The sequence below is a fragment of the Thamnophis sirtalis genome, unplaced genomic scaffold (assembly GCF_051295495.1).
Source record: "Thamnophis sirtalis isolate CommonGarterSnake01/CBP01778 unplaced genomic scaffold, rThaSir2_p1.2 scaffold_3, whole genome shotgun sequence".
Classification (NCBI taxonomy): Eukaryota; Metazoa; Chordata; class Lepidosauria; order Squamata; family Natricidae; genus Thamnophis; species Thamnophis sirtalis.
The window spans coordinates 23198133-23215414 of NW_028261383.1; the positions used below are offsets into that span (position 1 = coordinate 23198133).

General features: G+C 40.8%; 1 protein-coding gene and 1 pseudogene across 2 annotated transcripts in view; both read left to right on the plus strand.

Annotated features, from left to right (window-relative positions):
• LOC148047590 (uncharacterized) overlaps positions 1–10461 on the plus strand; it is a 37040-nt gene extending 26579 nt beyond the window's left edge. Inside the window, exon 2 of the mRNA XM_087711648.1 lies at positions 7142–10461. Within this exon, the coding sequence (XP_087567774.1) occupies positions 8446–10248 (1803 nt within the window). The 5' untranslated portion in view covers positions 7142–8445 and the 3' untranslated portion in view covers positions 10249–10461. The remainder of the gene's footprint in view (positions 1–7141) is intronic.
• LOC106548984 (uncharacterized) overlaps positions 1–17282 on the plus strand; it is a 95102-nt pseudogene that overhangs the window by 169 nt on the left and 77651 nt on the right. The gene's annotated exons all lie outside the window — the stretch shown is intronic.

The window sequence follows — 17282 nt, forward strand, 5'->3', positions numbered from 1 at the left end:
CTGCACGCTGTGAAACTGGTGGCTGCAGTTTTCCTCCTGGTGGGAAGATTGGAAAAGTCTCTTCCAAGTGAAGGTGGATTCTTTGGGAATGGCTTCCCTCCAGAGGTTGTGGGGGCTCCCATCACTGGAGGGTTTGTGACAGAGCTGGGAGGGATGTTGCAGGTCTTCTATTCCGACACCCTGATCAAGCAGGAGACCCAACATCATTTCAGACAAATGGCTGTCCTGCCTCTGATTAAAAGCCACCAGTGATGGAGCCCCCACAACCTCTAAAGGGAAACCCTTCCACTGGTTCACTGTTCTTAGTGCCAGGAAGTTTCTCCTTAGTTCTAAGTTGCTTCTCTCCTTGATGAGTTTCCATCCAGTTCCTTGTCCTGCCTTCAGGGGCTTTGGAGAATAGATTGACACCCCTCCCTCTTTTGTGGCAACTCCTCAAGTATTGGAAGATGGCTATCATGTCTCCCCTAGTCCTTCCCTTCACTAGACTAGACATACCCAATTCCTGCAACCCTTCTTTTTATTTTGGCCTCCAGGCCCCTAATGCTCTTTTCTGCAGTCTTTCCAGAGTCTCAACAAGTTTTTATGATATGGTGACCAAACTGTGTGCAATTGTCTAAGTGTGGTCTTACTCTTTATAAAGTGGTACTGAAACAGCATGGGGTCCACCATTGAACCCCTAAATACTTAATCAGGCTACTTGTCTTATTCTAATTCTAAAACTTCAAAATCAAAACTCTGCTTATGCTCTTTCACCTAAAGAACAAGAATAAGGAACATATTTCTTTCTGCTTGAAACGCAGGAAGTTAGGTCTTTCGCAAGTAGGAGGAAACTGGGTGGGCAGTTAACCACATTATCTTAGTCATAGAGCGCAGTTTATGAAAATCAAAGTTTTGGCTATTTTTTCTTTTTGCCTGAAGATAGATGCAAATAATGAATTCAGTAGCTCTGCTGTGTCTCTACTGCCCATTGCTTCCTTGCCACCATCGCCCATTAGTGCGCTGACTGTTTCCCTGACTTTTTTCTTTTTTCTCCACCATCTCAGAAAATTAGAATATTACATGCACTCAATAAAACAAGGATTGTACATAGAAGAATATCTTACCTCTGAAAAGTATAACCATGCATATGTACTTAGTACTTGGTTTGGGCCCCTTTTGCAGCAATTACTGCCTCAATGCGGCATGGCATGGAAGCTATCAGCCTGTGGCACTGCTGAGGTGTTATGGAAGACCAGGATGCTTCAATAGCAGCCTTCAGCTCTTCTGCATTGTTCGGTCTCTTGTATCTCATCTTTTTCTTGGAATTTCCCCGTAGATTCTCTATGGGGTTCAGGTTAGGCGAGTTTGCTGGCCAATCAAGCACAGTAATCCCACGGTCGTTGAACCAGGTTTCAGTGCTTTTGGCAGTGTGGGCAGCTGGAAAATGAAGTCAGCATCCCCATAAAGCTCGTCTGCGGAAGGAAGCATGAAGTGCTCCAAAATCTCCTGGTAGACGGCTGTGTTGACCCTGGTCTTAATGAAGCACAGTGGTTCAAAGTCCTCTTTTCTGATGAGAGCAACTTTCGCCAAAAGCACCAAAATCTGGTTCAATGACTGTTGGATTACTGTACAATCCTTGTTTTCTTGATTGCATGTAATATTCTAATTTTCTGAGATGGTGGATTTGGGTTTTTCATGAGCTGTACGCCATAATCATCACAATTATGACAAATCACGGCGTGAACTATCTTGCTTTGCATGTAATGAGTCTTATCTCATATATTAGTTTCACCTTTTAAGTTGCATTACTGAAATAAATGAACTTTTGCACAATATTCTAATTTTTCGAGTTTCATCTGTACATGGTAAATTTGAGGTTTGTAGGCTTTACGGTTCTGGAGATTTTGTGAACGCGTGAGTGGTATTTTGCTTTTATATATATAGATTTTTCACTATTTCCCACACTCCTTGCATTGTTTTCTCCTTTAGGATTTTTATCCATGAAATTTTGCTTAGGCTATGAATTTCTTAAAATCAGCTCTTCTAAAGTTTAAGACACTTGTTGGATTATATTTTATTCCTTGTGTTTGCATTATATTGAATTCCAGTAAGGTTCCGACAACTTCAACTCCTTCTATCGCTTCTCTATTAGTAAGAATTAGGTTGAGTAGTTTTTCCTCTAGTTCCCTCCTCTACCTTTTAGATGACAAAGTTGTCAGCTAAATTGGTTAGGAATCTGTTCAATCTCCTACTTGCTGTAGAGTTTGTCCCCCAGTTAATATCAGGGTAGTTAAAGTCTCCCATTACATGTTTTTTTTAATATAAAGTTTTATTTTTTCATTTTCGTAGCATATAATCAAATGTATACTATTACATAGGCAACATCGTATTGTATTATTAAATGTTTAGGTCAATTCATCTTACCATCAACTCCCTAAAACAATTATTGGCTCTTCTACTCTCCATGCATCATATTTGCACGTTATCCATCACTTTCTTTTCCCTCTCTCCTATCCCTCCCTACCTCCTCTCTTCCCTCTGTCCCCCTCTCCCCTTTTTCCCTCCTCTCTTCTCTTCTCTTCTCTTCTCTACTTCCCCTTCCTCTCTCCTTTTCTCTCCCCTTTCCACTCCTCCTTTCTCTCCTCTTCCCCCCCTGCCCTCTCTCCTATCCCTCTCTTCTTCCCTTTCTTCTCCCCTCTTTCAGCTTCTGAGCGAGCTCCCTTTTATGATGATGGTACTTCTAATTCCTTTTCAATATACATATTTTATTTTAACATATATCTCCCTCCCTCTCTTTTAAAAAAAAATTGGACAAAAAAGTATACATATACATATATCATTGTACTTTTAAACCCCCCACCCTACCCCAGCCTAATTTTGGCCGAGATGTAGACCTGATTACAATTCCCAGCTATTTTCATCACTATATTTATATAATTATACATCCTTACATCCTCCAGATATTTTAACCTTTATTTAATTATTTTCCATTATCATATTCAACCAGTTAGCAACTCCATTTTATTATCATATTTAGGAATAATCCCCCTTAGCTTTATATTTTCCCATATAACAATTTCTAGTTGTGTAATTTTTTCCTAGTAAGTCTTTTATCTCACTTCTCTGTTCCTGGCTTATCCCTTTTCTTTGTTTTGAAACGTCCACCATCTTCAATTTTCCCCAAGCCACCATCAAAGAGCCATCTTGATCTTTTGCAGAATAAAAAATAGAGAGAGAAAAAAGAAAACTTCTATTTCCCAGTTTTTTGTTCTTAATGTTTTTTTCCTTCCTATTTTTCACCTCTCATTATAGTTGCTCAAAATATATTAATTGGAACAAGTTTGCATACAGCCAAAACTCGGGTATGTTTCTTCCTCCTGCTTTTCCAAGTTCTGATTTATGGCAGTTGGTTAATTAAAATTTCCTACACAGGCAAGATTAGGTTATCAGTTGTCAGTGAGGAGATAGTGCTTTTTTCTTGATCTTTCCCCCTTGTTGCATTCCCTTTCTCATTAATTGGGGTTGCTTAAGATATGTTTGTTAAAAAACACTCGGACGCAGTAAATCTTCACGCTCCGAGGCTCCTTTGAAAACACAATCTTTTCAAGTCGAAAACCAAATTTAGAGTTGCTATTTGAGTGGGTTTGTCACTTTTGTCTCCTTTCACCCTTTCTGTCTGAATTGTTTCAAACAAATGGCTTTTGGGGGGAGGGGAAGCTAGTGTTTCAACCCTCCATTTTTCCTTTTTTTTATTTCTTTCTTTTGGAAAAAATCCCGATCTGACCCTCAATATTATTTATGCTCTCAAGATTCTTTACCTTTTCCAAGTTTGATTTATGACTGTGGATTTGATGAATTTTCTTACCGGTCTTTCATCTCTTCCTCACACTCCTCTTCTGTTGCTTTGGCTAGAAGTCAGCTTCTTGTGCAGCCATATTGCCATGCTGCTGCCTCTACTCTGATTCAGAGGGCAAATCTCTGACCTGCGAGGGACCTGTTGCTTCCCCCTGGATCTGATGAGAGCCCCCTTTTCACCCCATCTCCAGTGGGCTTCTGATCTAAAAAAGATCTCGGAGATGGTTTGTCTGACAGGGTTCATGTAAGGCTCTTGAGAGGCCACACACCCCCATGACTGTCCAGCTGGAGAACCTCCGGTCGACTCTCTCCCATTAGATCTGTTATTGTTATTTTATTATCAAAAGTTTTTTTTATTTTTATTTTTCAAAATAGACACAACACATTCTTTACATACTGTAGAAAGTATATCAGTTGGTTACAAAAAATTTCGTGCATTTCTTTCACAGTCACCCATGATTCATATTAATTCTAGTATTTTAAATCAAATATATTTATACATATTACCATCATCCTACCCCCATTCTCGTTTGAGTATAATTATTTAAACGTCCTTCATCATAAAACATACCAAAACTCAAGACATAACCACATACTGGCATCTCATTTGCTATTTCTAGTATCCCAATAACACTATTCCTTATGGCCTATTCTAGCTAAACATCAATAACGTTTAGTAACAAAGGTTTCTAATCTTTCTTTCCAAATCACTGTTTACAATTTACATCCAATTTCCCTAAGTTGTACCCGTACCTATATATACATTGTTATCATTATCTCTCCTTTATTTGACTATGTCCATTATCATAATTTAGTTCTTTTTTTAATTAATCTTTATATGTAACCAAACCATTTCTCAACTTCCTTTCATAGGTACCATTCAATATTCATATCCAATTACTACTTGTTATACCAATACATATGTATACATTATTATCATTTTCAATTGTTTATTTAACCATATCTATTGTCACTAAATTTCACTAAGTCCAACTAGTTTTAGATTAAACACTTTCATCTATCAGCCTGTATCTTTATAGTAGCGAAATAGTCTCATGTCTTCGGCCATTTGTGGCATCAGTCCTCTAATCATCTCCTTAATCAAGTTTGTATGGACTCTTCTTTGCAACTCCTTGTTTACTGATTCTCTCATGTAGTTTCGATGCATTTCTTTTTCCTTAATCAGCTTGTCTTTAATTGTCAGTGTTATTATCAATTTCTCCCTTTAAATCCATACGTTCTTTTATTTTTTCTTCTTCTGTGTCTTGCCATCTAGGGTAGGGTTCCCATCCATCTAGTAAGGGATAATTTGGTAGGTCATCGCTGGGTTGATTTTCAAGCTGTTACCCCTGAGGACGTGGACAAGGCCATGAGAGCTGTAGGTGCCTCCACATGCGTGCTGGACCCGTGCCCCTCCTGGCTGGTTGTCAACAGCAGGGAGGTGACACGGGGCTGGATCCAGGCGGTTGTTGCCACCTCCTTACGGGAGGGGGTCTTTCCCCCAGCTTTAAAGGCGGCGGTGGTGAGACCCCTCCTGAAGAAACCATCTTTGGATCCAGCCGTTCTTAACAACTATCGTCCAGTCTCCAACCTCCCCTTTGTGGGGAAGGTTGTTGAGAAGGTGGTGGCCTTTCAGCTCCAGCGGTCCTTGGAGGAAGCCAGTTATCTTGATCCATTCCAGTCTGGCTTCAGGCCTGGCTACAGCACAGAAACCGCTTTGGTTGCATTGACCGATGATCTCTGGAGAGCCAGGGATGGAGGTCATGCCTCCATCCTGGTACTCCTTGACCTCTCTGCGGCTTTCGATACCATCGACCATGGTATCCTTCTGCGACAACTGCGGGAGGTGGGGGTGGGAGGCACTGTTTTACGGTGGTTCTCCTCTTACCTCTCGGACAGGTCGCAGTCGGTGTTAGTCGGAGGGCAGAGATCGACCCCCAGGCCCCTAACATATGGGGTGCCGCAGGGTTCGGTCCTGTCCCCCCTTCTTTTTAACATCTACATGAAACCGCTGGGCGAGATCATTCGACGGCACGGGTTAAAATACCATCAATACGCGGACAACACACAGTTGTATCTGTCCGCCCCGTGCCAACTCAATGAAGCGATGGATGTGATGAGCCAGGGCCTTGAAGCCGTTAGAGACTGGATGGGGGTTAACAAGCTTGTACTCAACCCAGATAAAACCGAGTGGCTGCTGTGCTTCCCTCCCACTAATTGGTCAAGTGTTCCATCTCTCAGGCTGGGGGGTCCAATACTACACCCCTCAGATAGGGTCCGCAACTTGGGAGTCCTCCTGGACCCACAACTGACTTTTGAACACCATTTGTCGGCTGTGACCAGGGGGGCATTTGCCCAGGTTCGCCTGGTGCACCAGTTGCGGCCCTACCTGAACCGGGAGGCTCTCACAACAGTCGCTCGTGCCCTTGTGACCTCTAGGCTTGAATACTGCAACGTGCTCTACATGGGGCTGCCCTTGAAGAGTATTCGGCGACTTCAGCTAGTCCATAATGCGGCCGCGCGAGCGATCATGGGTGCACCCCGTTTCACCCACGTAACACCTATCCTCCGCGAGCTGCACTGGCTGCCTGTTGATCTCCGAGTGCGCTTCAAGGTGCTACTTGTCACCTACAAAGCCCTGCATGGTATTGGATCTGGGTACTTGAGAGACCACCTACTGCCAATTACCTCCACTAGGCCGATACGATCCCATAGATTAGGCCTCCTCCGAATTCCATCAGCCGGCCAATGCTGGCTGGCAACTACCCGGAGGAGAGCCTTCTCGGTGGCTGCTCCGACCCTCTGGAACGAACTTCCCGTGGAGATTCGTACCCTCACCACCCTCCAGACCTTCCGCGCAGCCCTTAAGTCCTGGCTATCCCAACAGGCCTGGGGTTAAAGATTTCAACCCCACTCGAATTGTATGACTGTTGTGTTTTTAATGATGTATCGTTTTTATGTCTGTGATTGTTTTTCCTCCCTCCCCTTGAGCTGTGAGCCGCCCTGAGTCCCCCCAGGGAAGAGGGCGGCATACAAATAAAGCATCTCTCTCTCTCAAAGCATCTCTATCAATATTCCACTTTTTTCATTTCCAGACAGAAACCATTCACCATAGATGTCAGCAATAGGTTAAGTGAAGGTTACTTGAACAAGGATGTCATCAGAGATGTTGTAGACAGAATTTTCAGCCCTTATTTGCACTGAGGACTTCCATGAGCAAAAGTGGTGTATACTATTCTTCTTTTTTCAACTCATCTCTCATCATTTTACAAAAAATTAAAGTTATACTTTTCTTTGAATCTTACAGGTGAACAGGATGCCAATAAGAGCTCTCTGGACAACTGTAAATAACAAGCAACATTGAAAAAAGAAGAAAATCAAGCCAGAAATCAAAATATTTTCCATTCCCTGCAGAAAACCATACAAATCTGCTCCTCCTCCAGCAGCTATTTGAGAGAGAAAACCAAGAAAGAATGAGCAGATTATGCAGAACTCAACGATATATTACATGAGAGGTGAAGGGGGGTTATTTATAATTCAGCAAAAGAGGAAATAAAAACCTGGAAGTCTGTTGGGAGGAAAAGATCAATAGTAAAGTCATATAGAAGAGACAATAATGCAGGTGACAGTAATGTGAGGAAGAAGACTGCTTGAATAAAAGTACCATTAAACAAGGTATTGTTTACTGAATGTGGCAAAAGCTATGCTCACTACAGCTCCCTTGTGGTTCATGGAAGCATCTCCACACAAGAAGGAAGCCACAAAAGTGCTCCCAATGTGGTAAATGCTTTAGTGAGCATGGCAACATGGTGCTGCATCCGATAACTCACAGGAGGGAGAAAACATATAACTGTGCAGATTGTGTGAAAGTTTCATTAGAAATTCCCAGGTCTTGAGACCCTGAAGGACTCATACACAAGAATAGAACCATTTGAACATCCTTTCTATGGGAAAAGTTTCACTGAGAATTCCATCCTGATGAAGCACCCGAGGACTCTCACAAAAGTGAAACCCTTTGAATGTCCTGATTGTGGAAAAACATTTAGTCACAATTTCAGTCTGGTGATTGATCAGTAGATTGACTCCAAGGAGAAACTGTATGAGTGTTTAGATTGTGGGAAAAGCTTCATCATAAACTCTATTTCACCAGAGAACTCACCCAGAAGAAAAACCCTTTGAATATCCTATTTATGGGAAAGTCACAATTCCAGCTGGTGATACATTAGAAGAAAATGCTTTGAATGTTCTGATTTTTGGAAAACTTTCAGTTATAATTCCATCTTGGTGATACCCTAGAGGAATCATAAATGAGAAAAACCCATTAATTGTCGGAGAAATTTCTGTCGTAATTTCCACCTGGTAAATACATCAGAGGATTCACTCCATGGTGAAATCTTATAAGTGTCAAGATTGTGGGAAAGGTTTCATTAGAAATTCCCAACTCCTAAAACACAAGACCACACACATAAGAGAAAAAACATTTGAATGTCCTGACTTTGGGAAAAGTTTCAGTCGGAATTCCCACCTGGTGATACACCAGAGGACTCACACAGGAGAGAAACCGTATGAGTGTCCTGTTTGTGGGAAAGGTTTCAGTAATATTTCCCACCAATGATACACCAGCGGACTCACACAGGAGAGAAACCTTTTGAATGTTCTGACTGTGGGAAAAATTTCAGTCATAATTCCTTTTTGGTGAAACACCAGAGGACTCACACAGGAGAGAAACCCTTTGAATGTCCTGACTGTGGGAAAAGCTTCAGTCAGAAATTCAACCTGGTGAAACACCAGAGGACTCACACAGGAGAGAAACCCTTTGAATGTCCTGATTGTGGGAAAAGCTTTAGTGTTAATTCCTCTCTGGTGACACACCAGAGGACACACACAGGAGAGAAACCCTTTGCATGTCCTATCTGTGGGAAAAGCTTTAGTCAAAATAGCTACCTGGTGATACACCAGAGGACTCACACAGGAGAGAAACCATTTGAATGTTCTATCTGTGGGAAAGCTTACAGTCAGAATTCCCACCTAGTGAGACACCAGAGGACTCATACAGGAGAGAAACCCTTTGAATGTCCTATCTGTAGGAAAAGCTTTAGTCAGAATAGCGACCTGGTGATACACCAGAGGACTCACACAGGAGAGAAACCCTTTGAATGTCCAATTTGTGGGAAAGGTTTCAGTCAGAATTCATTTTTGGTGACACACCAGAGGACTCACACAGGAGAGAAACCCTTTGCATGTCCTATCTGTGGGAAAAGCTTTAGTCAGAATGGCAACCTGGTGATACACCAGAGGTCTCACACAGGAGAGAAACCCTTTGAATGTCCTATCTGTGGGAAAGCTTACAGTCAGAATTCCCACCTAGTGAGACACCAGAGGACTCATACAGGAGAGAAACCCTTTGAATGTCCTATCTGTAGGAAAAGCTTTAGTATGAATTCCTCTCTGGTGATACACCAGAGGACTCACACAGGAGAGAAACCCTTTGAATGTCCTGATTGTGGGAAAAGCTTTAGTAGGAATGGCAACCTGGTGATACACCAGAGGACACACACAGGAGAGAAACCCTTTGCATGTCCTATCTGTGGGAAAAGCTTTAGTCAGAATAGCGACATGGTGATACACCAGAGGACTCATACAGGAGAGAAACCCTTTGAATGTCCTATCTGTGGGAAAAGCTTTAGTCAGAATTCCTCTCTGGTGACACACCAGAGGACTCACACAGGAGAGAAACCCTTTGAATGTCCTGATTGTGGGAAAAGCTTTAGTGATAATTCCTCTCTGGTGACACACCAGAGGACACACACAGGAGAGAAACCCTTTGAATGTTCTGATTGCGGGAAACATTACAGTCAGAATTCCTACCTGGTGATACACCAGAGGACTCACACAGGAGAGAAACCCTTTGAATGTCCTATCTGTGGGAAAAGCTTTAGTCAGAATTCCTCTCTGGTGGCACACCAGAGGACACACAGAGAAGAGAAACCCTTTGAATGTCCTATCTGTGGGGAAAGCTTTAGTTTTAATTTCTCTCTGGTGACACACCAGAGGTCTCACACAGGAGAGAAACCTTTTGAATGTCCTATCTGTGGGAAAAGCTTTAGTCAGAATTCCAACCTGGTGAGACACCAGAGGACTCACACAGGAGAGAAACCCTTTGAATGTCCTGATTGTGGGAAAAGCTTCAATCAGAATTCCCACCTGGTGATACACCAGAGGACTCACACAGGAGAGAAACCCTTTGAATGTCCTATCTGTGGGAAAATCTTTAGTATTAATTCCTCTCTGGTGACACACCAGAGGACACACACAGGAGAGAAACCCTTTAAATGTCCTGATTGTGGGAAAAGCTTCAGTCGGAATTCCCACCTGGTGAAACACCAGAGGACACACAGGAGAGAAACTCTTTGAATGTTCTATCTGTGGGAAAAGCTTTAGTCAGAAATCATCCCTTATTGCACACAAGATAATCCATATGAAGAAAGGTAGATGAGTTTATAGACTGCTTGAATTGAATTTGTGATCTCCCATTGAAAGTATAGGTAAGAAATTGATTGTTCGAATTTTGTGCTGATTCATTTTGCTCAAACATTTCTCATGATTAAAGTTGCAAGTGGAGTGAAATGGAAAATGTCTAACTGCTATTTCTGGTTAACAGCAAAGCTTCTGGATATTTCCTTTTCCAGAATTAGAGGAATTCTTCAAAAAGGAATTTTGGATGGAGTTTTTTTCTGTTGATTATGGAATTCCCACATGTGGAGTTTCAGTCTTCTACCTTGGTTTTGCCCGATTTTCAATCACAGAATTCCACAGCCCGCATAAAAGTAGTCCTCAAGATTTAACTATGATGGGCTTTGAATTAAGTGTTTTAATCAGCTGAGAAACAATTTGGACACAGCTTGCATGGGCTGCGCGACAAGCTATGTCGTATCTGGTTGGGAGCAGCTGCAGGAGAAGTCAGATTGAGGTGCAACAAGTGTAGGGGAGGCTGCCTGCAATGCTCTTAAGCGGGTAAAACATTCCCTGAAATTAAGACCTGGTGCTTATTTTGGGGCCTAAAAGAAAATAAAACTGGGTCTTATTTTGGGAAAACAAGGCTATGTATATATGTATAATCTGTCCCAGCACTTCCAGGTATATTTAATGATAACTCTGCAATTCTATGAACTCATGATTGACCCAAGTCAAGAAATAAATTTCATAACTGAATGGGTATTTGACATGTATATTGAAAATGTAAATAATTAATGTAAGGGGTTACGTTAGCATTTTGGCATCTTTGCCTTTTATTGTAATGGATGCCTTTGGATCTCTTTTTTTTAAAAAAGAGAAGAAGGCGGGGCTTAGCAGTGAGAAGACGGAGTTTCAGGCTATTCCTGAAATTCCCCTATTCCGAAGGAAATTGGACGGGGCGTTTCGGACCCTAGCTGTCCCGGAGAGACAGTGAAAGGTTAGGGGAGATCCAGTGACCTCAGAGACGTTCGCAAGTCTCTGGGGGGCTTGGAATTTAACCCCTTTTGCCAGTTTCTTCTGGATTAGCTGCAAGCTAACCGAAACTGCAGGTTGCCCCTAAGAATGGTGGGAGTGGTTTCAACTGGTAAGCTGATTTTATTACTCAAAGAGATACGGTCTGCATTAAAATTTAAGCTAATTGAAACCAAAGAACAGAAGAATCTAGTGGCGAATTGGTTTTTTTATGGATTTATGGCCGGTGGTTACCCTATTTCTTAAATGTTTTAAATGATATTTACGTGGATAAAGGAAAGATTACTCCAACATTCCCTCTGGCTCTCCTTAAGTGGGCTGTAAACCAATTTACTACAATTTGGCTTCTTACAATCTGACACTTTTATTGCTTGGCTGTGTTGGTCTAAGATCAGATAAGATAGCACAGCTCTCAGCGTGTTCTTACTTGCAAATATCTTAAAGCTTCTAGCTGCGTCACAACATGGCGTCTATACATGCTTCAAATGATTCGTTTCAAATGATTTTCTCCGCATTTCAAAAGTTGTTTGACACATATGAAAGATTTGAAAAAAAGCTGGACTATTTAACATTAAAATATGAAGAAAAAAGTGAGAACGTTGAATGTTCCTGAAATACAAATGAAGAATGTCAGAAATGAAGTTTCTCAACTTGCTGACACGCCGGGCGTCTGGTTTACTTCGGAGGGAGAAAGAGATGCAACGCTTGAAAGGGGGGCAGCCATACAGAAGATTTATTTCAAAAGACAGAGCGCAGGAGGAATGAGAAGCATTAAAGAATCTATACTTTATGAAACATCATTTGCAGAATTTTCAAACAGAACTTTTTTATTTTTCTTTAAAAAAAACACAAATATGTCATTTGTCAATCATTAAAACATTGAAGTACAATTTTTTGTTGTTGTGTGTACCCTCCCTCCCTCCACCCCCCCACCCCCCCTCCTCCTTCCCTCCCCCCCGACTTCCCAGAACCCGTACCCGGTATGGATTTTTAACTAACACAGTCTAAAATCTATTGAGAAAAAAGAAATAAAGAAATTAATGACATTCTAGATTGACCTTAGCTTCTTCTTACTGAGCTAACTTTTAACAGTTTAAATCATTTCTGATCTTAAGCATAGGCTAACTGGAATTTCTTAGTCCCGTATTTATTTTGTATATAGTCAATCCATTTTTTCCAGTCTCGTTTATATCTCTCATTTGAATGATCTTTGAGATATGCCGATATTTTAGCCATTTCAGCTAAGTTTGTTACTTTCAATGTCCATTCTTGGATTGTAGGCAAGTCTTCCTTCTTCCAATATTGCGCCACCAACAGTCTTGCTGCAGTTATCAGGTGCAAAGTCAAATTGGTCTCTACCACTGTAAAATCAGTACATATACCTAGTAAAAATAACTGAGGACTAAACTTTATCCTTCTTTTAAAAACATTTTGCATGACCCACCATATTTTTATCCAAAATGCCTTAACCTTTTGGCAGGTCCACCATATATGATAATATGTAGCATCGAGAGAACCACACCTCCAACATTTAGGCTGTACATTCGGATACATAGAAGCCAACTTTTTAGGATCTAAATGCCATCTATAGAACATCTTGTAAAAATTTTCTCTCAGATTTTGAGCTTGTGTAAATTTCACATTTCTTACCCAGATTCTTTCCCATGTATCCAACATTATTGGTTCCTCAATATTTTGAGCCCATTTTATCATACAATCTTTAACTAATTCTGTTTCCGAATCCATCTGTATTAATACATTATATATCCTCTTTATATGCATTAAGCTTTGATCTCTTATTTGTTTAAACAGATTATCCTCAACTTGAATAAAACCAATTTTTTGATCTATTTTCCACCTAGCCTGTAATTGCCCATACTGGAACCATGTTTGAACTACCTTCTCCTCTTTTAATACCTCTAAAGATTTTAATTGTAATACCCCCCTTTCCGAGGTAATTAATCACAATAATTATCACTATTAAAAAATAAAATAAAATATATACAGTTAAATGTTAACTAATATGGGGAAAATGTTACGATATACGATATAATTACATAAAGAAGGGAGAATGATAATAAACCATACTGCATGGAAGATGGAATTTTTGGTATTAAATATTATGGATGTTCAGCTAAAACAGGATATGAGGATTTGATGTTAATAGAGGGTTTTACAAACAAGTAAATGAAATGTCAGCATGTGGTTATGGATTAAATCTTTGGCATATTTAAGGATGAAGGATATTTAAATAACTGTAGTCAACTAAAAGTGGAGGTATAATGATGTCAATATGGTAAACATTTGAGTTAAGATATTTGAATTAATATGAATTAATTGAAGAGATGCACCAAAACATGTTGTAACCAGCTGATATACTTTTTTTATAATATATACCTGTGTTCTTTTTTTTTTCCCCTTGCCTTGTTTTTTGTTCTTTTTGTCTTCTTTTTTTTTCTTTTTTTCTTTTCCCACTGTTGTGGGCATGTATCGTTTAAGAAACAAAAATTATTATTATTATTATTATTATTATTATTATTATTATTATTATTATTATTATTATTATTTTAATAATTATAGTCAAATGAAAATGGATAAATGATGATGGTGACATGTATGAATATTTGAGTTAAAATGCTCGAGTTAACATGAATTATGTTTGTTGACTGTGGAAGAGATGCACGAAAGTCTATTTGTAACCAACTGATACACTTTCTATAGCATGTAAAGAAAGATGTTGTATTTGTTTTAAATTAAAATTTATTTTTTAATAATAATAATAATAATAATAATAATAATAATGATAATAATAATAAATTAAACTTTTATGTGAATCTTACAGGCAAAAGAATGCCAAAGAGAGCACTGTGGAGAACTGAATCACAAGCAGCATTAGAATGCAAAGGAAACCAAGGCAGCAATCAAAAACTTATTAGTTCCTCTGGAAATCCCCAAAACTCTTCTTCCCCAGCAGCTTACAGATAAGGAAGACAAAACCAGGACAAGAGTTTTGAGCTGGACCCAAATATAGTGTATCTGGAAGAAACGTATCAAAATATCAAGGGGAATAATTTCCTAGTTCAGAAAAAGAGGGAAATGATCTGGAAGTCAGTGGAAATGATAAAGGTCTCTTGGACAGCCAGATAAGGCAGACCATAATTCAGGCCTCGTCCTTTGAGGAAGGAAACAGTTACTTGAATCCATGTTCCATCCAACAAGGGATTGAGAGTATTTTTGATGTCCCTGAGAATCTAATAATGTAAGTAGTTGAAAAGATCCATACATCTGCCTATTGTGGGAAAAGCAAAGATTGTAGAATTATGCTCGAGGGGATCCACACTGGAGAAAAGCCATATCAGTGTTCCCAATGCAGCAAAAGCTTTAGTCAGAACGGCTTCCCAGTTGTTCATGGAAAGGCTCACACTAGAGAAAAGCCCTATCAGTTATCCCAATGTGGCAAAAGCTATAGCAAGCAGGCCAGAGAACTCACACGAGAGAAACCATATGAATGCTCAGATTGTAAGAAATATTTCAATAGCAATAGCAGTTAGACTTATATACAGCTTCATAGGGCTTTCAGCCCTCTCTAAGAGGTTTACAGAGTCAGCATATTGCCCCCAAACAACAATCCGGGTCCTCGTTTTACCCACCTCGGAAGGATGGAAGGCTGAATCAACCCTGAGCCGCTGAGATTTGAACAGCCGAACTGCAGAACTGCAGTCAGCTGAAGTAGCCTGCAGTGCTGCATTTTACCACTGCGCCACCTCGGCTCTATTTCAGTCGAAAATCCAGTTTGGCAATACACCCGGGGGTTCACACAGGAGAGAAGCCTTTTCAATGTTCTGACATTGGGAAAAGGAATGGTATTTGGGAGTGGTTGGCACAGCAAGTCAATATTCTTTTTGTGCATGAAGATTTTGCTCTAGGGCTGTTTTTTTTTTTAATGGGGGCAGAGGTTGGCAATGTCTGGGGAAGGAAAGGCATGCTTTCCACAAAGCAAAGGCTGGTTATGGGAACAGGGAGGCCTAAGCTCATTGGGCTGGAGATGTTAAATGTCAAAACATTGGCTGGGCTTCTCATACTTATTGCAGCAGCTACAATGCGAGGAGCTGCTCTTTCGGTACACACACTGCAATTCCATGGGGTGGGGCCATGCCCCCTCAGCCAAGTTCCTCACTGAAGAGGTAGCAGAAAAGAGATTTCCAAAGCCCAACTCCTGACTCTGATTCACAAATGATGGTGCCCAGTTGCCCGTTAAAGCAGAATACGTTGCATATAATTATCCACTGCATTAGTAGGAGTCCCAGGATTTCTTGTGTGCAATTTCAAAAATGTTCATAGCCTGGCTTGTACACCGGTTAATCTAAATTTGGCCTCAGAAATCCTGGTTGCAATAAGCTAAGGCAGGTTCAGGAAGCAATCATAGGAAATGAGCAGTCTTTGATTATCTATTAAGGCACAATCATGGCTGCAAATAATTTTGGGGAATGTGCTTGCTTCAAACCTAACTGAAAGCTAGAAAGTGACATATCTAAAAAGAATTGGCACAGAAAATTGCACACTATACATTTCTTTTCTATATAACAGAACTTCTGTGCTGGCTGCTAGACCTTCATGGGTTGAAAGCTCTCCTTTTTGGGGCCACTGCCATAATCATCATGAGAGTCCTCTGCTGCCTCCACCAGTGTGCTTCCCCTTGTCCCAGTGGCCTGAAAATCACCTCCCATTTCAACAGACCCCAAGTACGGATGCCAGGCAAATATCCCTCGTGACATTCTAGGTATACAGAAATACAGAGACCATTCTAATAGTGTGTACATCGGGCAATATATGTAAGTACATGTAGCCCAAAAGGGGGGAATTGTGGCAAGCCCCGCCGTCACCCAAGAATGAAATATTTTGAGGAATATTAAAAAAGGTAGAATATTCTATTTCTCCAAAGGAGAAATGGAGAAACATGTTTTTAAAGGCAGAAAGTAGCCCCCAGTCTTTCCTAATAGCCTACAGCAGATGCTCATTAAGAAATCCTGAGTCATATTCACAAAGAAAATACCTTCACCTCCAGGTGATGGGATTAAGGACAGGACATGACCTTAACCCAGATGCCCTGAAACTTTTTAAATGTGGCCAATTCATGGACCCTCAGGCTTGGGGGGGGGGGAGGGCACGGACCAGCTGTGTGGCTGTGGCTAGGTGGTCATGTGACTAGATGGGCCAATTCAACAGTCCTTTGAACAATGCACACAATATGGTGGAAAATGTTTCATTTCTAAAAAACCATTGTGCTGCTCTTTTAAACAGTTTTTGAGAATGAAAGAAATGGGTATTGGCAGCATTGCTGTGAATGTGGGGGTAAGATAATGTAAAGCTGTCTTCCCAACACATGGGAGATGCTTCTATTTCTTTCATTCCTCTCAGGGCTTCTTTTAAGGCTGCTTGGAAAGATGGTTTAATGGTGGACAGGACCACAGGTTTTGAGGCCCTGGGGAAAATGAGCATATGGGTGTGTGTGAGAGAGACAGATGTATACCCGCTCTTGGGCTGCCTTAGGGTTTCCTATTCCTGTGTAAGAAATGTATTCTGCTTGATTGTCTTGAGTCTTAGGTATGGTTGAGCCTTGTTGGGTAGATACAATCTGTTGCTAGATGGGTAGAGGGCTAATCCTATAGAGCCGAGGTGGCGCAGTGGTTAAATGCAGCACTGCAGGCTACTGCTAGATCAGCAGTTCAGCGGTTCAAATCTCACCGGCTCAGGGTTGACTCAGCCTTCCATCCTTCCGAGGTGGGTAAAATGAGGACCCAGATTGTTGGGGGCAATATGCTGACTCTCTGTAAACCGCTTAGAGAGGGTAAGAAGGGTAAGGTATGAAGCGGTATATAAGTCTACTGCTAAGTCTACTGCTATTATGTTCTGAGGGAGAAGATCTTTTGTGTTGTAGATAAGGTGGTCCAGTCTTTCTG